A 21,143-nucleotide genomic window follows, 5' to 3' on the forward strand; every position below is an offset into this window, starting at 1 on the left:
GATCAGAATGCAAGATCGTGTGTGTGCTGGTATAGTTCTAAACTGCTCGACTTTGCCCGATATACTTGTTTCCATCACTTTAAGGAAGATACAGACAAAAATAATAAATAATGCCTTTCTATTTTTTCAGATGCTTCAAGCATCATATCATCTAGGGAATGCTATTTTCAAAGGCAATGGTCGCCAATGCATGGCTAATTCTATCAGCTGCATTATACCAAAGTAAACATTTAAGACCTTCAACATGGACATTCTCAGAATTGAACAGAATTTTGGAAAATGGTGATGATGTCTATCAGCGTATACTAGAGAAAACCCCTGGCCTGACCTACTTGATGGTAACAGACCTGCCAGATGTTATTTTCAACAGGCCCCTTGCTATTACTAAGACACTAGCTAGAAGTCTCAAAAGAAAGGTGACGGAGCAACCCCATTTTTTTACTTTAAAAATGCAGTTCATGATGTTAATGAAGAAGATGTGACAGGACTTATTCTGACTATTGGATCTAATTCGTGTTCTGTTGTGTCTGATGATCGACAATACCACTTCTTTGATCCACACAGTAGAAAAGTTTGTGGTATAGTCTGTGCTGATGGAAAAGCAACACTCACAGTACACAAAAATTTGGATGCATTGTGCCTTTTTGTGGAACACCTTAGTGCTTCAATATTTTAATCTGTTCATGTGCCATTTGAACTTTGTGGAGTGAAATTTTATGACGAAATATCAGTTCAAGATTGCGTAAACTGGGACTCAGAGTTTGGCTGTTAATCAAACTCAGGGTCTGATTTTCAGGTTTTGATCCAGTTAATGAGAGTGAATTGTTATTTCTTAATGAAAAGTAAAAGAGTCTTGATAATATTTCACTTTCTGATAGCACTGACCTTACCTTGATCCAGATTTAGCACATTCTGATGCCCCTAGTCATGACCTTAACCTTAATCCAGATGTACATAACGTAGCATACCCTGATTCCCCCACACATTGCCTTGATGAAGGTTCAGTAGCATCATCTTTCCAGAACAGAGTTGATATAAACAGCAGGCAGTCACGTAAACGTGTCAGAAATGAGATTGAGTGGAAACGAAACATATTGAAACAAAAAATACAGGTCAAATCTACATAACAAAACTAAGAGAGCAAAGGTAATGAAGAGTGGCTGCGGTATCTCGTGCAAGAGAAAATGACATTCACTCATTGATCACTCATTGGTCAAGATGAGAGAGAAAAGATTTTTCATAACTTTTGGTCAACTGCTTGCTATGAAAAACAAGAAGAATTCATATATCATACCACTGAAGAAATAATCACAAACAAAAGATAAAGTAGACGAAAAAGGTCCAGGCAATATTTCTTTAAAATACATGATCAGAAAATTCAGGTCTGTAAAACTTTTTATCTTGACACTCTTGATATTACTGAAGCTGTTGCAAACACAACCTTGAACAAAAAAGAACCTATGGTGTTATCACTGCTAAAGATCTCCGGGGAAAGCATACAAACAGAGCAAATAAAATCCCTGGCCAAATTGTAACTGATATAAAAAATCACATTGAAAGTTATCCCCGATTAGAATCTCATTACTGTAGGAAATAGTCAAAGAAAGAATATCTTGAAGCAGATCGCAATCTTTAAAAAATGTATGATCATTATAAACAGTTCTGTAATGAGAATAACTTTGTTCCACAGTCAATTCATACCTACAGGCATATTTTTGATACCCAGTACAATATTGCTTTTCAAAACCCGCTTAAAGATCAGTGTGATGTTTGTTTTGCAAACAAAAACATGCAAGTAAACAACGAAAATGAACAGAATAGTGCAGATATAAATCTTGCCAGGGAACAAAACGATGCTGATAAAGCCCATTCTGAAGTAAACACGTCTCACATCACTGCCTGTTTTGACTTGCAACAAGTATTTACCCTTCCAAAGTCATTTCAAAGACAACTTTATTATTCAAGAAAACTGATTATTATAACTTAAATATTTATAGCCTTGGTGACCGTGAGGCTTGGTGCTATATATGGAATGAAGCAATTGCAAACAGGGGGTCCAATGATTTCATCTTGTGGTTTTGACTTCTTTAAAAAAAAAATGGCAGACACATGTATGGAATCTGTAACAACATACTCTGATAATTGTTCAGGTCAGAACCGTAACCGTTACTTTGTCATAATGTGGTATACTATGAAACTTTTGCATTTGAAATCTGTCACATAAAAGTTTTTAGAACGGGGTCATACCCAAAACGAAAACGACTCAGTTCATTCTTGTATCGAACGTGCATGTAAAAACATCTAAGTTTATACAACCTCACAGTTTGCAACAATTGTACAAATGGCACGTAGAACAAGACAGTATCATATCACAGAAATGACTTCGGATCATTTTTTTTATTTTAAGCTAATGGAATCAAAAACCTTAATACTGACACCAATAGGCTTAAAATTAGATGGAGAGAAATCAGACAAATTCAGCTCTATATTGAGGACCCTGACTGCTTGATGATTAAGTACGACTTTGATGGAGCCGTACACCTGGTATGGTTACAACCAAACTTGAGAAAAAACTCCTAACTGCCCTAACTTTACCCCCTCTTTGGAGATGAAAACGTAGCAAAACTGTCAAGAGACAAATATGATGATTTGGTTGGTCTTTGCAGAAAGAATATAATTCCATCTGCCTACCATAACTTTTATGAAAACTTGCCACACATGTAAAAGACCTTTTATAAATAAAAACTAAGGTCAGAAAGATTTAGTGTCTCACTGATGTTGTTGTTGTTACTACAGTTCTAATTATGACATTTTTGAAGCTAAAATGTAGTAAACATTTGTTATAAAAGAAAAATACACTGATTTCATAAATAAGTTTTGCAACTGTTAGACTCAAGCCTAATTCAAAAGTTTTCTGTTCAAAATAAACTTCAAAAAAAACAAAATGGGTTATTTTTTCTTTAGCTTATTACTGTATCAAATTTTATTCCAACTTGACAATAAACAGAGTATTTTTAGCCTTATTGATGATATTTCTATATTCTTAGCATTTTCAAAAGGTATGTGAAAGACTGTAACTTGGATACTTTACATTAACAAATAGCGCAAAAACTCTAGTAACTGCACTTACATGACTTTTGCGTGTAATAAATTTAGCGCAAAAGAGTCATGTAAGTGGAAAAGAATATCTAATTACTTTTTAATGTTAAACGAATAATTATAATGTTTAAAAGCAGTTAAATATGCCTGATGAATAATAAATTCACACCATGTTATGGTATTAGAAGGTTAATTTGAAATAAGCAAAACAGTTTTTTGTGTCTCCTGTAAAATTTAAAAAAGGCAGTCACAGTACTTTTTGCGCCAAGGTGACGACATCCGAGAGGATGATATCTTCCGAAGAAGAAATATCAAATTTATTGTTCTAAATTTAGAGAAATCTATCCATGTATAATGTTAAAGCTATTTCAAACTAGATGCGTTTTATTTACATACCATATGGTTTACATGATGGTCGACTTGCACTCCAAAAGCCGCCATCCTGGCAAACCATCTGTGACTCTCCTGTAAGACTGTAGCCTGTATTACATGTTATCTCTATCACTGAACCGTATTCGTAGTTTGTTGAGTTTGCGACGGCATTCTTTGGTGTCGGATCACCACAGTCTGAAATATGTAGAAACAATTGAAGACAGGTTTTCATTATACATGTGTTAATAGTTATTCCTTCACTTTCTTCTTTCTTCCCTGTATTTATATCCGTATTGTTGAATTACAATACATTTTGGAGATATATATATACTCATTTGTGTTTCCCACGTTTTACTTGCAATGGGGGCATTTAGATTTGCCTTTGTCCGTTTGTCCGTCTTTCCGAATTTGTACCGTACATATCTTATAAAACGTTTTATATAGAGTTATCAAACATCGAAAGATTGATACTGAGCGTTAGATATTTTGTTCGTTTCTATGGGGTTTAGAACACTTTTCCAGCAGTATTTAGATTATGTAACAGCTAGCAGTTTACCTAACCGGTGTTCTCAAATTCTGTAAAAGTACTCTCCGAAAGTAATTACCCACTTCTCCGCATGATCTAGAGATGGAGGACAAATGATTTTATACACAATGTCTTTTCACATTCGGCACGGAAAACATATACCCAACAAAATTCCTAATCGTTCAGTTTACATTTTATTACTATTTTGTTAATAACGCATGTATTTACAAGAAATTCCACATACTGACATTTGAAAAAGTACTGCTGTTACTGTGCAGCAGCTATTTTTTTTAAATTATTTTCGGCCGACTCACGGCAAACGTAACCGCATTAGGCGTTTTGACCAATATAGCATATTTTGCCCGTAGAAAGCATGTGCACCAATATGCACGTGTTAATGAACACTTTTGGCATTACCGACGAAAGTCCTACTTGAAAAACACATATCATCGTGAAATTGACACAATAGCAACGCGCCCGGGCTGTTGGAATTTTACCACAAAAGTCATAATCGGTCACTTCAATGAATTGTACTTGGGTTAAATTTTGCCAAAAGATCGCGGTAGATAACCAACGACTGAAATTTCTTGTAAACTGAAATAAGGTTAAAAATGGAAATAACTATCAAAGTAACAGCTACAAACAAATTATATCAAAATTCTTTTGAAATTACAAAATTATTTACACACGTGTCGTTTGTCCCGGCTAGCAACGTTCAGACAGCTCGAACGCGTTGCTCTTGTGTCAATATCACCATGATATGTAGTTTTCTGTTAGGACTATTGTCAGTAATGCAATATTTGTCAAAACGTCCAATGCGGTTACTTTGGACGTAAGTCCCAACAACAAAAAAGAAAACAATTAGTTGCAGTACCTTTTCAAATGTCGGTATGTGAAATTTCGTGTGAATACATGCATTATTAATAAAATAGTAATACAACAGAAACTGACCGATTAGGAACCCACAAACCCGTGATTCGTGGATCTGTGCTCTTCCTATTTAGTGGAGCAAGCGGACATTCAGCATGTGAAGTTGTGCATCTAAGACAATGTTCGGGATTTCAGCCTCATGGCCAACATTCCAATACACTGACCAGTAGTTTCGGCAAAGTAGTCTCCCTTGAATATACACGGATCGCGGACCCGATAACGTTTATCGATAAACAGTTTTACCATAGATTTGTATAGGAAAATATATTTCAAATATTAAAACGTATTTTTATCGTTATTTAACGAAATTTTATAACCTCGTGAAGTAATCTTCATTTTTTGCCCTTTATTTCAATGTATTTTTTATCGATGTGGTACAAAAACTTATTGCTTCCATTTTTGTTTGAAGTTGATGACTATGATTTCTATGTATTTCTATATAAAAATGTAGAAAATACCGTATATGTCAGGTTTTAAAAGGCTTTAAAATTATTTTCTGTCAAAATGACATTATTTTATAACCTCGTGAAGTATTCTCCATTGTCTGAACATTGTCTATGTATGTTTTATTTTAAAATTGAAGAATGACAAATTGCTTCCATTTTAATTTGAAAATGAAGTAATCGCAATCTTGAGCACGTTTTCACATACTAGTACATTTACTTGACGGTACGGCGGTACAAGGCAAGGTGCATCAATGTGTTGCATATCCGTTCGAGCGATTTATTTATTTATTTATTTATTTATCCGTCTCTAGTGCCAATTATATATTCTATTTGATATTATGATTAAAGGTAAAACTTTTTTGAATTGACGAACTTTAAGTCTTAAAAAGTCCGCATAAAATTAAAAAAGCAATTAGAATTAATTCTATGTAATTGCTGTACACAAACTGTGTGCCGGTATGATTTTTGATGATGTTACAATAAAACATACTTCGTTTAACTGAAACATTTCGCGAAAATTTTGTGTTGGATTCACATATATACATGTGCCTAAAATGTTGCATACAACCATAGCTTCTTTACGTTCTCTGATCACTGCATGAATGTAAACGTATGAATTACAAATTAATGAATGATGGTGATTTTAATTGTGATGATAATGTGATTAATTTACTCGTGCGTGCATTTCAGTGTTATAATTAAAGTAGAAGATGAAAAAGGGCGCACTTTATGCAACTTATTATTAAATAATAAAAAAAGAAAAACCACACACACAAGTATATATTTATTAAATACAATAATCACTTTCACCGGTACATGACCTTTTTCATTATCATGATATATTACAAACACAATTTTTAGTTTACACTATATCTGTGTTTTATTGTTATAATTATATTATTGTTATTCTAATTCATTAAAGGAAAATTAATTCCTACTCCACAAATCTTCATGGTCTAATAGGGACCCCTGTTGTGCAAAAGTGCCCATCAATTAGCGACTATTACATAATCGCTGATAAGCAGCAGATAAGACAGAGGTCGTATATTGGTTTAGCGTGGGAGACACTTCTCTACCCATATGCTTGACAAGTGTGTTATGGTCTTACTGCGAATATTGTGAAACATTGAAGTTTTATAAATGTGAAAAAGAAAATAATACAATAATTTTAATCATGAGCAAACAGATATTTTAGATTAATTGTAAAATGTAAGATAATACGTGTTTAAGACTATTATAAAAATTATTTTTTTAACAAATGTACATTACAGTCTCTTGCAACACTTGATTTTTATTACAGACGTATTTTGGGGTAATTAGCATAGCCTGGTGTGTCTATCTCGTCTCCATCCTGTGTATTCGCAAAGGCCCATAAAACATCACGCGTAAAACACTTATAGTCAATATGCAGCAATGTGAAAATTGAAATTTGCAGGGCGATAAATAAAAAAACAACAACAACAAAACCTTGAGAACATTTTATAACATTTCGTTTCACAGAAAAGGCTTTAAAAAGGGAATTTATAAAAAGAGTTGTTTTGTGTGATGTTTTATGTATATCCTTAACGATTAAAAGGTGGCATTTTTGACTTTCATATTTTCGGTCCATACATTAAACGAAACTTATAACCCAGCATTATGAGCATATTACATGACCGAAAATACACCTTACATACGCATAATGATTCGGTCATTCTGAACAAGTATATTTTTATTGTAAAATCCATGTAGTTTCATTAGAAACTCATTGTGCATTACGGCAGAATATTTTGTACATTTTGCTTGCTGTTTAAACATATAATTATTAAATTCATGGTACAAGGTCGTTATCTAGCAAAGTCCACATTTTTTCGATTAAAATACAATTAATTACAGTACCTTAAAGATGCGTTATATTCTGCTTTAATTTGCACACTCCAATAACTGTATCTTACCAAGACTGAAGATGCGCTTTTCAAAAAGCCATATATACAGTTACCCGCTTCCTTCTTTTTATCTCTTATCTTACTAATTTCTTGTCGGTTGACGCGCGTGAAGTCTGTGTCTACAGCAGCGGTTTGACTAATCGGGAGATACCTGTTTATCGATATTTTAGTGTAAAGGGAAACAACTACAACGGCGCGCAAGGCAAACAATAAATACCGACAAGAGTTGCGGTTCTCGTACATTTTACGCTCAAAGTTATGGATGGTAAGTCTTAGACCAGGATTAAGGTCCTTGATTTTGGTTAAAAGATAAACATAAAGTATTTAAATGTTTGTGTCGCACGTATCTCAAAATCTGTTTGACATAGTGTTCTGAAACCACATATGAGTTTTGCGGTTTGGGAATTTTGTATAGGAATTTTCTTAGCAGAACCAGAATTATGGCGTTTGATTTAGTCAAACATATGCATCAAAGACCTAAACGGTTGTGTCGCACCTACCTCAGAAAGTATTTGACCTGGAGTAATGGAGTTTTCTAAGAATGATGTTCAGCATATTAAGTTTGGCATCTCCCCAACCAACAACTAATAACAGAAAATATTTCTACTCTTTAATTTTCTTCATGGTGTTTTGTAGTGTCATTATTACTATGTGTAACCCGCCCCAAGTTAAAATTATGAAGTTTCATTAGTATTGTATTGTCAATAATTAACATATTTACCTACTGTCCAAGTAAGATGGGAACAATTTAGTTCTTAGTCTATTTAGATCCAGCGAGAGTTAAATCAAATTAATCCTTATTTAAAACAAAATCTAAAAAATGGAGATTTCTGTAGTGTTAAGTAACATTCATTGTTGAAACAAGAAAGAAAGTAAGTTTTTTAGTACCATCCACACAATTACATCTATAAGCATAATGTTATTTTCCAGTTTTAATGGTGAAAGAGGTGAACACCTTGCATACACATCGTTTTATAAATGATACGTACGCACATTGTTTCAAATAAATCTATTAAAGGGGGAATGGTACTTTGTCAATATTTAATGTTTGGTAATAGTCTATACCAATATAAACTTGAAGATATTTCCAATTTATATCATTATCTTTAAGAGCAATAAACATGCGCATGACGTTACCATGACGTCGCAAACAAGGCACGTTTTCGAGCTTTTTACGTCCGTGCTAGGTAGCGATAAACTGGTATAAAGCTCGATACTGCAAACCTATTGATGGCGCCAATTTATTAAATTATACATCAAATGACAGAATAAACAATTCCAAAGTGATCATTACCATGAAAAGGCATTTTCTATCTGAAGTTTCGAAGGAGGTGCAAAAACAGACTTTTGTTTGTTTTAAAAACTCCGAAAGAAAATAGCTTCTGATCCATTTTGTAAGACATTTACCCGTGGAATTTTTACAAATTTTTCAAGTGAAAATTTATTACTAGTATATTGTTAATATTTGTGCCAAATTTAAGTAAAATTCACGGAAATGTTTTCATAGTATAACCGTTTAAATTTGACCATTGCAACGCAATAAAGTACGTTGCTTATGACATGACGTAAACACATATGATTTAGTAGCTAATGACGTTAAGGTGGAATGAGCCATAGTTTAAGTTATTGGGTTCCGTTTACGTTTTGTTTTATGTAAAAGTAATATTCCTCATGTAATGCTTTTTTTTTTACATTTTGATATTTCTGTAACTTTTTTTCTCTGCAAACCTTCAAACAAGACATTGACGTGCATTTTTGATAAACCATGATTTCACTTCCGTCAAACTGTTTTCGTTAATCGTTCTATTCAGTCAACTAGTATTGATTTGCTTGTTACTCATCATATTTTCATTTAAAAATGCCTTTGAAATGGTATATAAATTGTGGAGATCATTTTAATGGAAAAGTCGATATTCATGTTAAACTGACGGCAGAGTGACAAATATGACGTTGAGTTTTGAATAAAAAGTTTGCTTTAACGTTGTCTCTTGAAAAAAGATAGAATTTGACAAAAAAACTAACGTTATAATGAAAACTTTATTTTCTGTCGAGTAAAGGAATAAAATTATTGGGTCACCGGCTTCAATTTCGCGTAAAAGTGCGTTACACTACCCCTATCCCATATCATAAAATAGCACAATTTATTTTATTTATTTCATATATATTTCCTCAAAATCGCCACCAATTACCGTTGCGCTGAATTACATTCCTCTGGCCCTACCCCAGATAAAAAAAAATGCGTAATTCAATGGATTTGCATATGTGTCGTGATCAAGACAAACTCATTTTAACCTGTTTAAGTAGAATTTATTCAAAAGAGTCCGTTAAAACTATGCAATGATTTAATTCAACGTTAAGATTGAAATTTATCTCGTAAGTTAATGATTGAGATATGAAAACTCATGTTCCGATGTACATGGCATTGTAAACATTTACAAAAATACGACAAAATATATATGGAAATCCTTTATTCGAATTAGCTCGAACTTTTGATTTTTAAGAGTATCTTATAAAATTCCATAACATGCCGCTATTTTAGAAGTATTACTAAAACATATGGTTACTTTAAGAACTTCTATTATGCATCTAATAGCACCGAGACAAATAAATATAGGTCTATATTATACATATATGCCTTAGATATTTTTATTAGTTAATACTCTTCTTAAGGAAGTGGTTTCGAACGACAATCTGTCTTCAGAAAATAATACTTGGCTACACAGAACTCGGAAAAAATGATAATCGCCGAAGTTAATACAACATTAGAATATTTAAGAAGCATTACGTAATTGTAACCTCGTGTTCGTATAAACATTATTAATTTATCTAACTTGATCACAAATTTTACGTTTTAGAAATATTTCGATTGTTTGGAGAATAGTCGGACACTCCGATTTCGAATAAAGTACATACTCTCTGAATAACCGCGGGGAAACAGAATGTATCTGTTATACGGAGGCCGTTAATGTTGCTCTGGAAAGTTTAATTTATTTAGCAACTTGGCCAGATAGAATTAGAGGTTTTAGAGATGTGTGTAAAGAAAGCTTAATATCCTTGTATTCATAGGCACATAAATATTCCATATAATTATAATGTTTCTTCTTACTTTATGACGCTATCAAAAAACAACAACAACAAACAAACAAATACGAGTAAATATCCTGCTAAAACTACAAATATTCCATGAAATATAAAAGAAAAAAGTTTTCCATTTGTTTTGGATTTAGCGCTGTGGGCAGTAAATCTAACCATCGTTCCTGATATCTGTATTATCAACAAGTAACTTCCAACTTCACCACATAAATCAGAGGTGGAGGACGAATGATTTCGGTCACGTGCCCTAGGGGATTGAACTCACGATTCATAGATCTGTGCTCCCTCTACTGATCTTAGAGGATTGAGTAAAAGAAACAAAGAGACTCGTTGTAACTAAACATCGGTTGAAGTTAAACATGTCGAGATCTAGATCTATGTTGCCATAATAATATCTATATGGGCGACACAAAAATCGTAAATTTGTACGGAGGACCGGCGACTCAAACTTGCAATCCAATCGTATTTACGAAATATTACGATTTGTACGATTATGTGAATATATGTAAGGTTTCATTCTTTATTTTAATAAGCGTCAGGGGTGTCAAAATTCAGAATGTAACAACTTTCAAACAATTTAGCAGTACACTTCTCGGACGTTTATAAGGATACGCTCAAGCTGGGATTGTATTGAAAGCAAAATCTATCCTAAAGCATAATTGCGGGACTTATAGAAGTTATGATTTATTTCAAATAGCGCCTGTGGTCTATAATGTCAAATAATGAAAAATTAACTCTGACCCGTAAAACCAAACAAAATTCACTGCGTGTAGCGGGTTATTAACCGGGTAAGCCCATGGCGACTTATCTTATGGTAAGATGTTACCAGGTTGGAGAAGTAAGAAAGGAAATAATAAAATGTATGACATAGGGATGTTTGTGCTCGCGTCCGTCCGTTTTATTATCACTCCCAACACTCCCTTTTTCAAAACCTTTTTAGCTTTCTAAATAAAAACATGAAGCATTTCCGAATTGTCCGTATTTATCCGCACTCACTTTGGCTTCAGTCTGCATTTCTTTTATTCTCGTAACGGAACACGTCAGTGACATCATATCTGACAGCATACGTTTTCCCGAACAGCAGGCACTTTCCTAGCGCACAGACGAGTTCGAAAAAAAAATACATTCAGGAGAATGCTCAAAGCGGGTATTGAAATAAACATCAAGAACTTCTAGTTATTCAAAATATTCACTCTTTTTAAATGAAAAGATTTTGAAATACAGCATGTTTTTTCGGTCCGGAAATGCGTAATATATATTTTTTTGATCGAAATATTCAATTTATGTCGTCGAATCAAGCCATTTAAAAATAAACAGATGTAAAGTTACATACAATTTATGTGTCTTTTAACGACGCTGCAGTGGTCAAATTCAAACGGTTATACAACAAGAACTTTTCATGATTTTTTCTTTCTCATTTGGCACACATATTAACAAAATAATATAAAAATTTGGCAAAAATTTCTTACAAAATGGATCAGAAGCGATTTTCTTCCGGAATTTTCTAAAACAAACAAAAGTCTGTTTTCGCACCTCCTCCGAAAATTCAGATAGAAAATGTCTTTTCATGGTTATGATCACTTTGGAATTGCTTTATTCTGTCGTTTGATGTATTATAATAATTTAATGTTTTGGCGCCATCAATACATTTGTAGTATCGAGTTTTTTACCAATTTAGTGCTACCAAGCACGGACGTAAAAAGCGCGAAAACGAGTAATGTTTGCGACGTCATGGTAATGTCATACGCATGTATATCGCTCTAAAAGTTGATGATATCAATTGGAAATATCTTCAAGCTTATTTTTGTATATAAGTCTATTAGCAAACCTTACATTTTGACGAAGTAACATTTCCCGACCGTTTTTCAGTTCAAAGCGACGTGAATACTAAACATTATATAGTCAGTGCTTTCTGGCAAGCTATTTAACATGATATATTTTAGATATTTGTTAGATGTTTTTAAGTAATAAGTCAAGAAGTTTCTCAGAAATCGCATACATGAAAAGCCTTGCTTAAAAGGATAATAATTTACAGTTATGTAACTGGTCGTAAGAGGTTAACTTACAATAACAAAGACATGTATCAATTTTCATAAGCGTATGGTGCAGCAGTGTAACCTATAAATCTACATGCATTGTTTTTTGACACCAATCAAAACGTTTGAAAATTACAAACCAGTAGTTTCGCATGTAGCATTTGTGCTGTTCCATCCGATGGCTGTGCAAATTACAGTTATGTCTCCAAACAAAGTGTAACCGATATTGCACACATAGGTGGCGGTTTGTCCAAATGTTGTTCCCTTTGCAGCATTGAACTTTCCGTTAGGTATTGTTCGATTTCCACAATCTACAATAGATCAAGCATATTAGTCTAAGAGGCATGATTTCAGCTTATTAGCCTTATATCGATTAATATCAGGAGACTTAATAATGACGTCAAAATAATTATATACACGGTAAATGAATTGAAATAACTAAATCAGAAGAGAATAAAAAGAGATCACATTTATTAGAGTATCTCTTAAATTTGCAATTCGACTTCCTCGCAAACTGAGGTTTCCAGAGCGTGAAGTAAACAACAAACACATTTTGGTCATTAAATTAAACAACCTATTTAGCTACTTCTAAACAAATATGATAAATATTACAGCAACAAGATTCCTCATTTGTATTAAGTTATAACAATGTTTGATCTTTGAGTTTTATATCCTCCAAATATATTCATAATCATCGGTTGTTTATTCTCCGTTCAAGTTCACATTGATTCTATGTTAACTCGTTAAATTCAGAAATAAAAATAGTTGAAAAACACCTATCTTCAAATGTTTTTAAGTGTTTTTATTTGACTGAACAATGTTTCAACAGTCAACATCTGAAGTCAGTGGACCCAAACAGGCCCTAGTTTTTGTACCAGGATATAAGAATGAACACTCTGCAGGTACAGCTTAAGATACGTTATATTGAATAATGTACATTCGCCAAAGGCCAAAATTCGTTGCAAAATTTTGTTTTTCGTGTTTTCCGAAAGAAAGTTTTATAAGAAATGACGTTATGAGCAATTCAATAAGAAATTTTGTGATAAAAGTTAAATATTTTATATTTGACAGATCTGATTGGTGGATTTTTTCAAGTTTACTACTTTCAATTTCTAAAAGTTTAATATTTTCAAGAAAAGACATATTTCTCCAGTGACTTTATATCGAAATCAATCAACGCTGTGCATCCGTTTATTACAACGCATATTTTAAAATCTACGCCTCTGAAAATCTTTCAAATCTGATATAACATGACCATCTCAAGCATAACGTATCTTTTGTATTTTTTTTTTTTTTTTGCGATACGTTTCTTACATTAATGTTTAAAGATAATTATTAATGTCTAAGACGAAACAAATCATAATCCAAAACCATTTATATAAAGTAAAATGTTACTGGTTACAGTATTTCTCTCACATGTTTAAAATATTTGACTTATATCACCTTCAGTAACACACAAAAGCAAGGAAAAACGTGCCCAATTCAGTTAGATATTACATGTTCAATGAATTTACTTTTAAAACAATACACATGTAATGTTTTTCTTTTCAACATTTTAAAGAATACATCATCATGATCATGATCTCAGTCATATGTTGTATCTTACGAAAATCCAAATGTGCAGGTTAAGACACTTACAATTTCATTAAAATTTTCAGGTTTTTATAAAGTTATAAATGATGGATCTTTTAAAATACAGAACATAGATTTTATCTATCTGTAGGCCTCTTTCATATATCTCATATATTCTACCGTTGGATTCGGCGGTTGTTTTTAGACTCAAGCGCTGTCCTTTTCAGATAATCAAGATCAAGATCAGATTTATTCGCCATTCATCTCTATTCTTTCTGCCTAAAATTCTACATGGTTGATATTATTAGTTAGGTTTAGGGTTAGGGTTTAAGAATATGAACTGTAGATTTACTGATTCTGTTGTAAACATATGAGATTTACCTCTATTGCTACGCTTTAGAATAAAACAAGAGATGTTCATAAGATACGTTATGATTTTTGTAAGATACGTTATATAACTGGCCTTGTTCAGCATACTCAATAGAGGAAAACACGTCTTATTAGTTTCTGTTTTGTCTAGATATACTCTAGAAAAGTTTATTAACCTACATTTTCTTAATTTAAAATTATAACTTACATGTATAAATAATGTGTTATTCTTTCATAATATACGTTATAATGCATAAGATACGTTACAGTCAACAAGTATTGATTTGCTTGTTACTCATCATATTTTCATTTAAAAATGCCTTTGAAATGGTATATAAATTGTGGAGATCATTTTAATGGTAAAGTCGATATTCATGTTAAACTGACGACAGAGTGACAAATATGACTTTGAGTTTTGAATAAAAAGTTTGCTTTAACGTTGTCTCATGTAAAACGATATAATTGGACAAAAAACTAACGTTATAATGAAAACTTTATTTTCTGTCGAGTAAAGGAATAAAATTATTGGGTCACCGGCTTCAATTTCGCGTAAAAGTACGTTACACTACCCCTACCCCATATCATAAAATAGCACAATTTATTTTATTTATTTCATATATATTTCTGAATTACATTCCTCTGACCCTACCCCAGATAAAAAAAAATGCGTAATTCAATGGATTTTCATATGTGTCGTGATCAAGACAAACTCATTTTAACCTGTTTAAGTAGAATTTATTCAAAAGAGTCCGTTAAAACTATGCAATGATTTAATTCAACGTTAAGATTGAAATTTATCTCGTAAGTTAATGATTGAGATATGAATACTCATGTTCCGATGTACATGGCATTGTAAACATTTACAAAAATACGACAAAATATATATGAAACTCCTTTATTCGAATTAACTCGAACTTTTGATTTTTAAGAGTATCTTATAAAATTCCTTAACAGGCCGCTATTTTAGATGTATTACTAAAACTATATGGTTACTTTAAGAACTTCTATTATGCATCTAATAGCACTGAGACAAATAAATATAGGTCTATATTATACATATATGCCTTAGATATTTTTATTAGTTAATACTCTTCTTAAGGAAGTGGTTTCGAACGACAATCTGTCTTCAGAAAATAATACTGTGCTATACAGAACTCGGAAAAAAATGATAATCGCCGAAGTTAATACAACTTTAGAATATTTAAGAAGCATTAGGTAATTGTAACCTCATGTTCGTATAAACATTATTAATTTATCTAACTTGATCACAAATTTTACGTTTTAGAAATATTTCGATTGTTTGGAGAATAGTCGGACACTCCGATTTCGAATAAAGTACATACTCTCTGAATAACCGCGGGGAAACAGAATGTATCTGTTATACGGAGGCCGTTATTCGGGTGAAAAAAATCTATCGTACACAAAATTTCTAGTGAAGTATTTTATGAACATTTCAGTAATAATTCAGATTTTGCTAATGCGGATACTTTTGAAAATGTGGATTTGGATAATATACCTGAATATAAAGAGATGCTTAACTCTCCTTTTTCTGAACCTGAAGTTGAAAAGGCAATCAAATTGCTAAAGAATAACAAGTCATCTATTTTTGATAATATTTTGAATGAATACCTTAAAATCTTCATCCACTCATGCTACCAATGCTTTGTAAACTGTTCAATATAATTTTAGATTCTGGTATTTTTCCAGATGTTTGGAGTAAGTGTATTATTTTACCGTTGTATAAAAATAAAGGCGATGTTAACGACCCAGATATTTATAGGGGAATTAAAATACTAAGCTGCTTTGGTAAATTATTTACATCTCTATTGAACATTAGATTAAATTCTTTTTTAGAGACTAATAACTTATTATGTGAAGAACAGGCAGGTTTCAGAAAGCATTATAGTACTGTTGACCATATATTTTCTTTGAAATGTTTAATTGATATGTATCTTGCTAGTAATAAGAAACTGTTCTGTGCTTTTGTGGATAATCGGAAGGCGTTCGATTCAGTCAACCGCAATGCTTTATGGCCTAAGATTTTAAATCATAATGTTGATGGAAAATGTTTAAAGATTATTTTTAATATGTATGAAAAAGCTAAGTCATGTGTATAGTCAAATTGTACTTTGTCTGATATTTTTGCTAGTCAGACTGGTGTTAGACAAGGTGAAAATTGTAAGACAAGGTGAAAATTTATCGCCTGTACTGTTTTCATTATTTTTAAATGATTTAAATGACTTTATGTCCACTAAATACACAGGTTTGCAACTTTTGTCTGAAAATGTTAACCAGATGTTAAGTGATAATGATGTAGAGGTTTTTCTCAGACTATTTGTATTATTGTATGCTGATGATACAATTATTCTAGCAGAAAGTGCTCTTGATCTCAAGACAGCTTTGAATTCTATGTCAGAATATTGTAATTTATGGGGCCTTAAAGTCAATGCTTCGAAAACTAAAGTAGTAATGTTTTGGAAAAATAAGAGGGGTATCCGTAACCTTCCTGTCTTTCGTTTTGAAGAAAACGTTTTAGATATTGTCGACCATTTCTCTTATTTGGGTGTTATTTTTTCTTTTAATGGGAAATTTAGTAAAACCAAAACCTATCTGACTGACCAAGCCCGCAAAGCCGTGTTTTCTGTTATTAAAAAGTCTAGAAAATTGCACTTGCCTATTGATATGCAAGTGCAAGTATTTGACACCATGGTCACACCTATTCTTTTATATAGCTCTGAAGTATGGGGAACTGAAAACGTTGATATTATTGATAAATTTCAATTGAAATATCTTAAATATATGTTGAATCTGAAGCAGAGCACACCTAACTGTATGTTATATGGCGAATTTGGTATTACACCACTTTCTAATCGTATCAAAAGTAGAGTTTTAAATTATTATTGTAAGCTTGTGAATTCCAAGGAAGATAAAATTTGCAATATCATATATAGAACATCACTTTTTTTGCATGAAAGATTAAATATTAAATTTAGTTGGATCTCCTTTGTCCAAGATAATTTGAATAATCTGGGTATGTCCAATTATTGGTTCGAACAAAAAACTCCACTGTTTAACTCATTTAAAAGGATTGTTAACTCCAGGCTTAACGACCAATTTGTACAAAACTGGAATAGTATTGTTAATAATTCAAGTAAATGTTTGAATTACAGAATGTATAAACAAGAATTTGTATTTGAAAAATATTTCAAAGTTCTGCCAAATGATCTTGCTGTTACACTATGTAAGTTTAGGTGCATGAATCATAAATTACCTATAGAAAAAGGAAGATTTTATAATATTGCTAGAGAACAAAGAATCTGTCAATTATATGATAATAACCTGTTAGGCGATGAATTTCATTATCTCTTTAATTGTACATTCTTTAATAATGTTAGAAAAAAATATATTGATGACTACTACTTTAAACGTCCTAATGCTTTTAAATTCTCCAAAAGTATGAATTGCGAAGACACAACGACTTTACTTAAATTGGCAGTGTTTTGTAAAAACATAATGTCTTGTTTTAGATAATTTGCTAGTTTTGAGGTGATGGGCCCGTAATCAAACTTGGTAATAACCGGGTGTTTGCTTGTTCTTCTTTGGGTGCAGAATATTTAGTGAGTTTATAGTTTGCCAATTGTGTTTCCGGGCCCACTACTTTAACAACATTTCTCATCCTCAACTTTACTTAAATTGGCAGTTTTTCTGTAAAATATGATGTCTAGTCTTAGATAATTTGCTAGTGTTGGGGGTGATTGATCCGAAATCAAACTGGGTAACAACCGAGTGTTTGCTTATTTTTCTCGGGTTTGTAGATTATTTAGAGGGTTTATAGTTTACCAATTGTGATTCCGGGTCCACTACCTTAATAAAATTTCTCATCCTCCTTGTACACAGTTCACAATAATGACATCTTGTTTCATATGCTATGTTGTATGTTACATTGTTTGTAATGTTTATGTCAGATGCCCATAAGGGCCTTGACTTTCGAATAAACTTGAAACTTGAAACTCGTTAATGCTGCTCTGGAAAGTTTAATTTATTTAGCAACTTGGCTAGATAGAATTAGAGGTTTTAGAGATGTGTGTAAAGAAAGCTTATCCTTGTATTCATAGGCACATAGATATTCCATATACTTATAATGTTTCTTCCTAACATTATGACGCTATCAAAAAAAAAAAAAAAAAAAAAAAAAATACGAGTAAATACTCTGCTAAAACTGCAAATATTCCATGAAATATAAATAAAAGTTTTCCATTTGTTTTGGGTTTAGCGCTGTGGGCAGTAAACCTAACCATCGTTCCTGATTTCTGTATTATCAACAAGTAACTTCCAACTTCACCACATAAATCAGAGGTGGAGGACGAATGATTTCGGTCATGTGCCTTTTATCAAATCGTCACGCTCAACCCTAGGGGATTGAACGGATTCATAGATCTGTGCTCCCTCTACTGAGCTAAGAGGATTGAGTAAAAGAAACAAAGAGACTCGTTGTAACTAAACATCGGTTGAAGTTAAACATGTCGAGATCTAGATCTATGCTGCCATAACAATATCTATATGGGCGACACAAAAATCGTAAATTTGTACGGAGGACCGGCGACTCAAACTTGCAGTCCAATCGTATTTACGAAATATTACGATTTGTACGATTATGTGAATATATGTAAAGTTTCATTCTTTATTTTAACAAGGCAGTCTGAAAGACAGCTAAATCCCCCGCCACTGCTATGGATAGCGAAAGGGTAAAACCTTTGATTTTAGCTGTGACCTTGACCTTGAACTGACATGGCTGACTCATGAATTCTGCACAACGTCTTGATGAGGTGATCATTTGACCAACGTTTCATGAAAATCCTTCAAGGGGTTTAGGAGATACAGAGCTGAAACCTTTGACCTTCAGTTGTGACCTTGACCTTGAGTTGACATGGCTGACTCATGAGTTCTTGATGAGGTGATCATTTGACCCAAGTTTAATGAAAATCCTTCAAGGGGTTAAGGAGATACAGAGTGGACTCCAAATGGAAGGCTCAAACCTTCGACCCTTAGTTGTGACCTTGACCTTGAGCTGGCATGGTTGACTCATAATTTCTGCATATCGTTCTGATGAGGTAATCATTTGACCCAAGTTTTATAAAATTCCTTCAAGGGGTTTAGGAGATATAGAGCGGACACGAAATGGAAGGCTCAAACCTTTGACCTTCAGTTGTGACCTTGACCTTGAGCCGACATGGCTGACTCATAGGTTCTGCACATCGCCTTGATGAGGTGATCGTCTGACCCAAGTTTGACGAAAATCCTTCAAGGGGTTTAGGAGATATAGAGCGGACACAAAATGGAAGGTTCAAACCTTTGACCCTAAGTTGTGACCTTGACCTTGAGCCGGCATGACTGACTCATGGGTTCTGCACATCGTCTTGATGAGGTGATCATTTGACCCAAGTTTTATAACATTCCTTCAAGGGGTTTAAGAGATATAGAGCGGACACAAAATGGAAGGCTCAAACCTTTGACCTTGAGTTGTGACCTTGACCTTGAGCCGGCATGGCTGACTCATGGGTTCTGCACATCGTCTTGATGAGGTGATCATTTGACCCAAGTTTTATAAAATTCCTTCAAGGGGTTTAAGAGATATAGAGCGGACACAAAATGGAAGGCTCAAACATTTGACCTTGAGTTGTGACCTTGACCTTGAGCCGGCATGGCTGACTTATAAGTTCTGCACATCGTCTTGATGAGGTGATCATTTGACCCAAGTTTTATAAAATTCCTTCAAGGGGTTTAGGAGATATAGAGCGGACACAAAATGGCAGGCTCAAACATTTGACCTTGAGTTGTGACCTTGACCTTGAACCGACAAGGCTGACTCATGGGTTCTGCACATCGTCTTGATGAGGTGATCATTTGACCCAAGTTTCATGAAAATCCTCCAAGGGGTTTAGGAGATATGGACCGGACACGCTTTTGTTACGGGCGGAAGGACGGACGGACGGACGGAAGGACGGAAGGACGGACGGAAGCAGACCATTCCTATAATCCCTCCGCGATGGCGGGGGATTAATTAGCGTCACGGGTGTCAAAATTCAGAATGTAACAACTTTCAATTAATTTAGCAGTAACACTTCACGGACGTTTATAAGGATACGCTCAAGTTGGGATAGTATTGAAAGCAAAACCTATCCTAAAGCATAATTGCGGGACTTATAGAAGTTATGATTTATTTCAGATAGCGCCTGTGGTCTATAATGTCAAATATTGAAAAATTAACTCTGACCCGTAAAACCAAATTCAGCCGTTACTGCGTGTAGCGGGTTATTAACCGGGTAAGCCCATGGCGACTTATCTTATGGTAAAATGTTACCAGGCTGGAGAAGTAAGAAAGGAAATAATAAAATGTATGACATAGGGATGTTTGTGCTCGCGTCCGTCCGTTTTATTATCACTCCCAACACTCCCTTTTACAAAACCTTTTAGCTTTCTAAATAAAAACATGAAGCATTTCTGAATTGTCCGTATTTATTCGCACTCACTTTGGCTTCAGTCTGCATTTTTTTTATTCTCGTAACGGAACACGTCAGTGACATCATATCTGACAGCATACGTTTTCCCGAACAGCAGGCACTTTCCTAGCGCACAGACGAGTTCGAAAAAAAGATACATTCAGGAGAATGCTCAAAGCGGGTATTGAAATGGACTTCAAGAACTTCTAGTTACTCAAAATATTCACTCTTTTTAAATGAAAAGATTTTGAAATACAGCATGTTTTTTCGGTCCG

General features: G+C 33.4%; 1 protein-coding gene across 1 annotated transcript; it reads right to left on the reverse strand.

The window, feature by feature from the left end:
* Window positions 1–3,495: 3,495 nt before the first annotated feature.
* LOC128553152 (membrane cofactor protein-like) lies at window positions 3,496–18,044 on the reverse strand (the record flags this gene model as incomplete). Its single annotated transcript, XM_053534272.1, has 3 exons — window positions 17,936–18,044; window positions 12,568–12,738; window positions 3,496–3,666 (listed from the first exon to the last, which is right to left on the reverse strand). Coding segments are annotated over exons 1-3 (451 nt in total), but the record flags the coding sequence as incomplete, so codon positions are not given.
* Window positions 18,045–21,143: the final 3,099 nt, after the last annotated feature.

The sequence above is a fragment of the Mercenaria mercenaria genome, unplaced genomic scaffold (assembly GCF_021730395.1).
Source record: "Mercenaria mercenaria strain notata unplaced genomic scaffold, MADL_Memer_1 contig_3536, whole genome shotgun sequence".
Taxonomy (NCBI): Eukaryota; Metazoa; Mollusca; class Bivalvia; order Venerida; family Veneridae; genus Mercenaria; species Mercenaria mercenaria.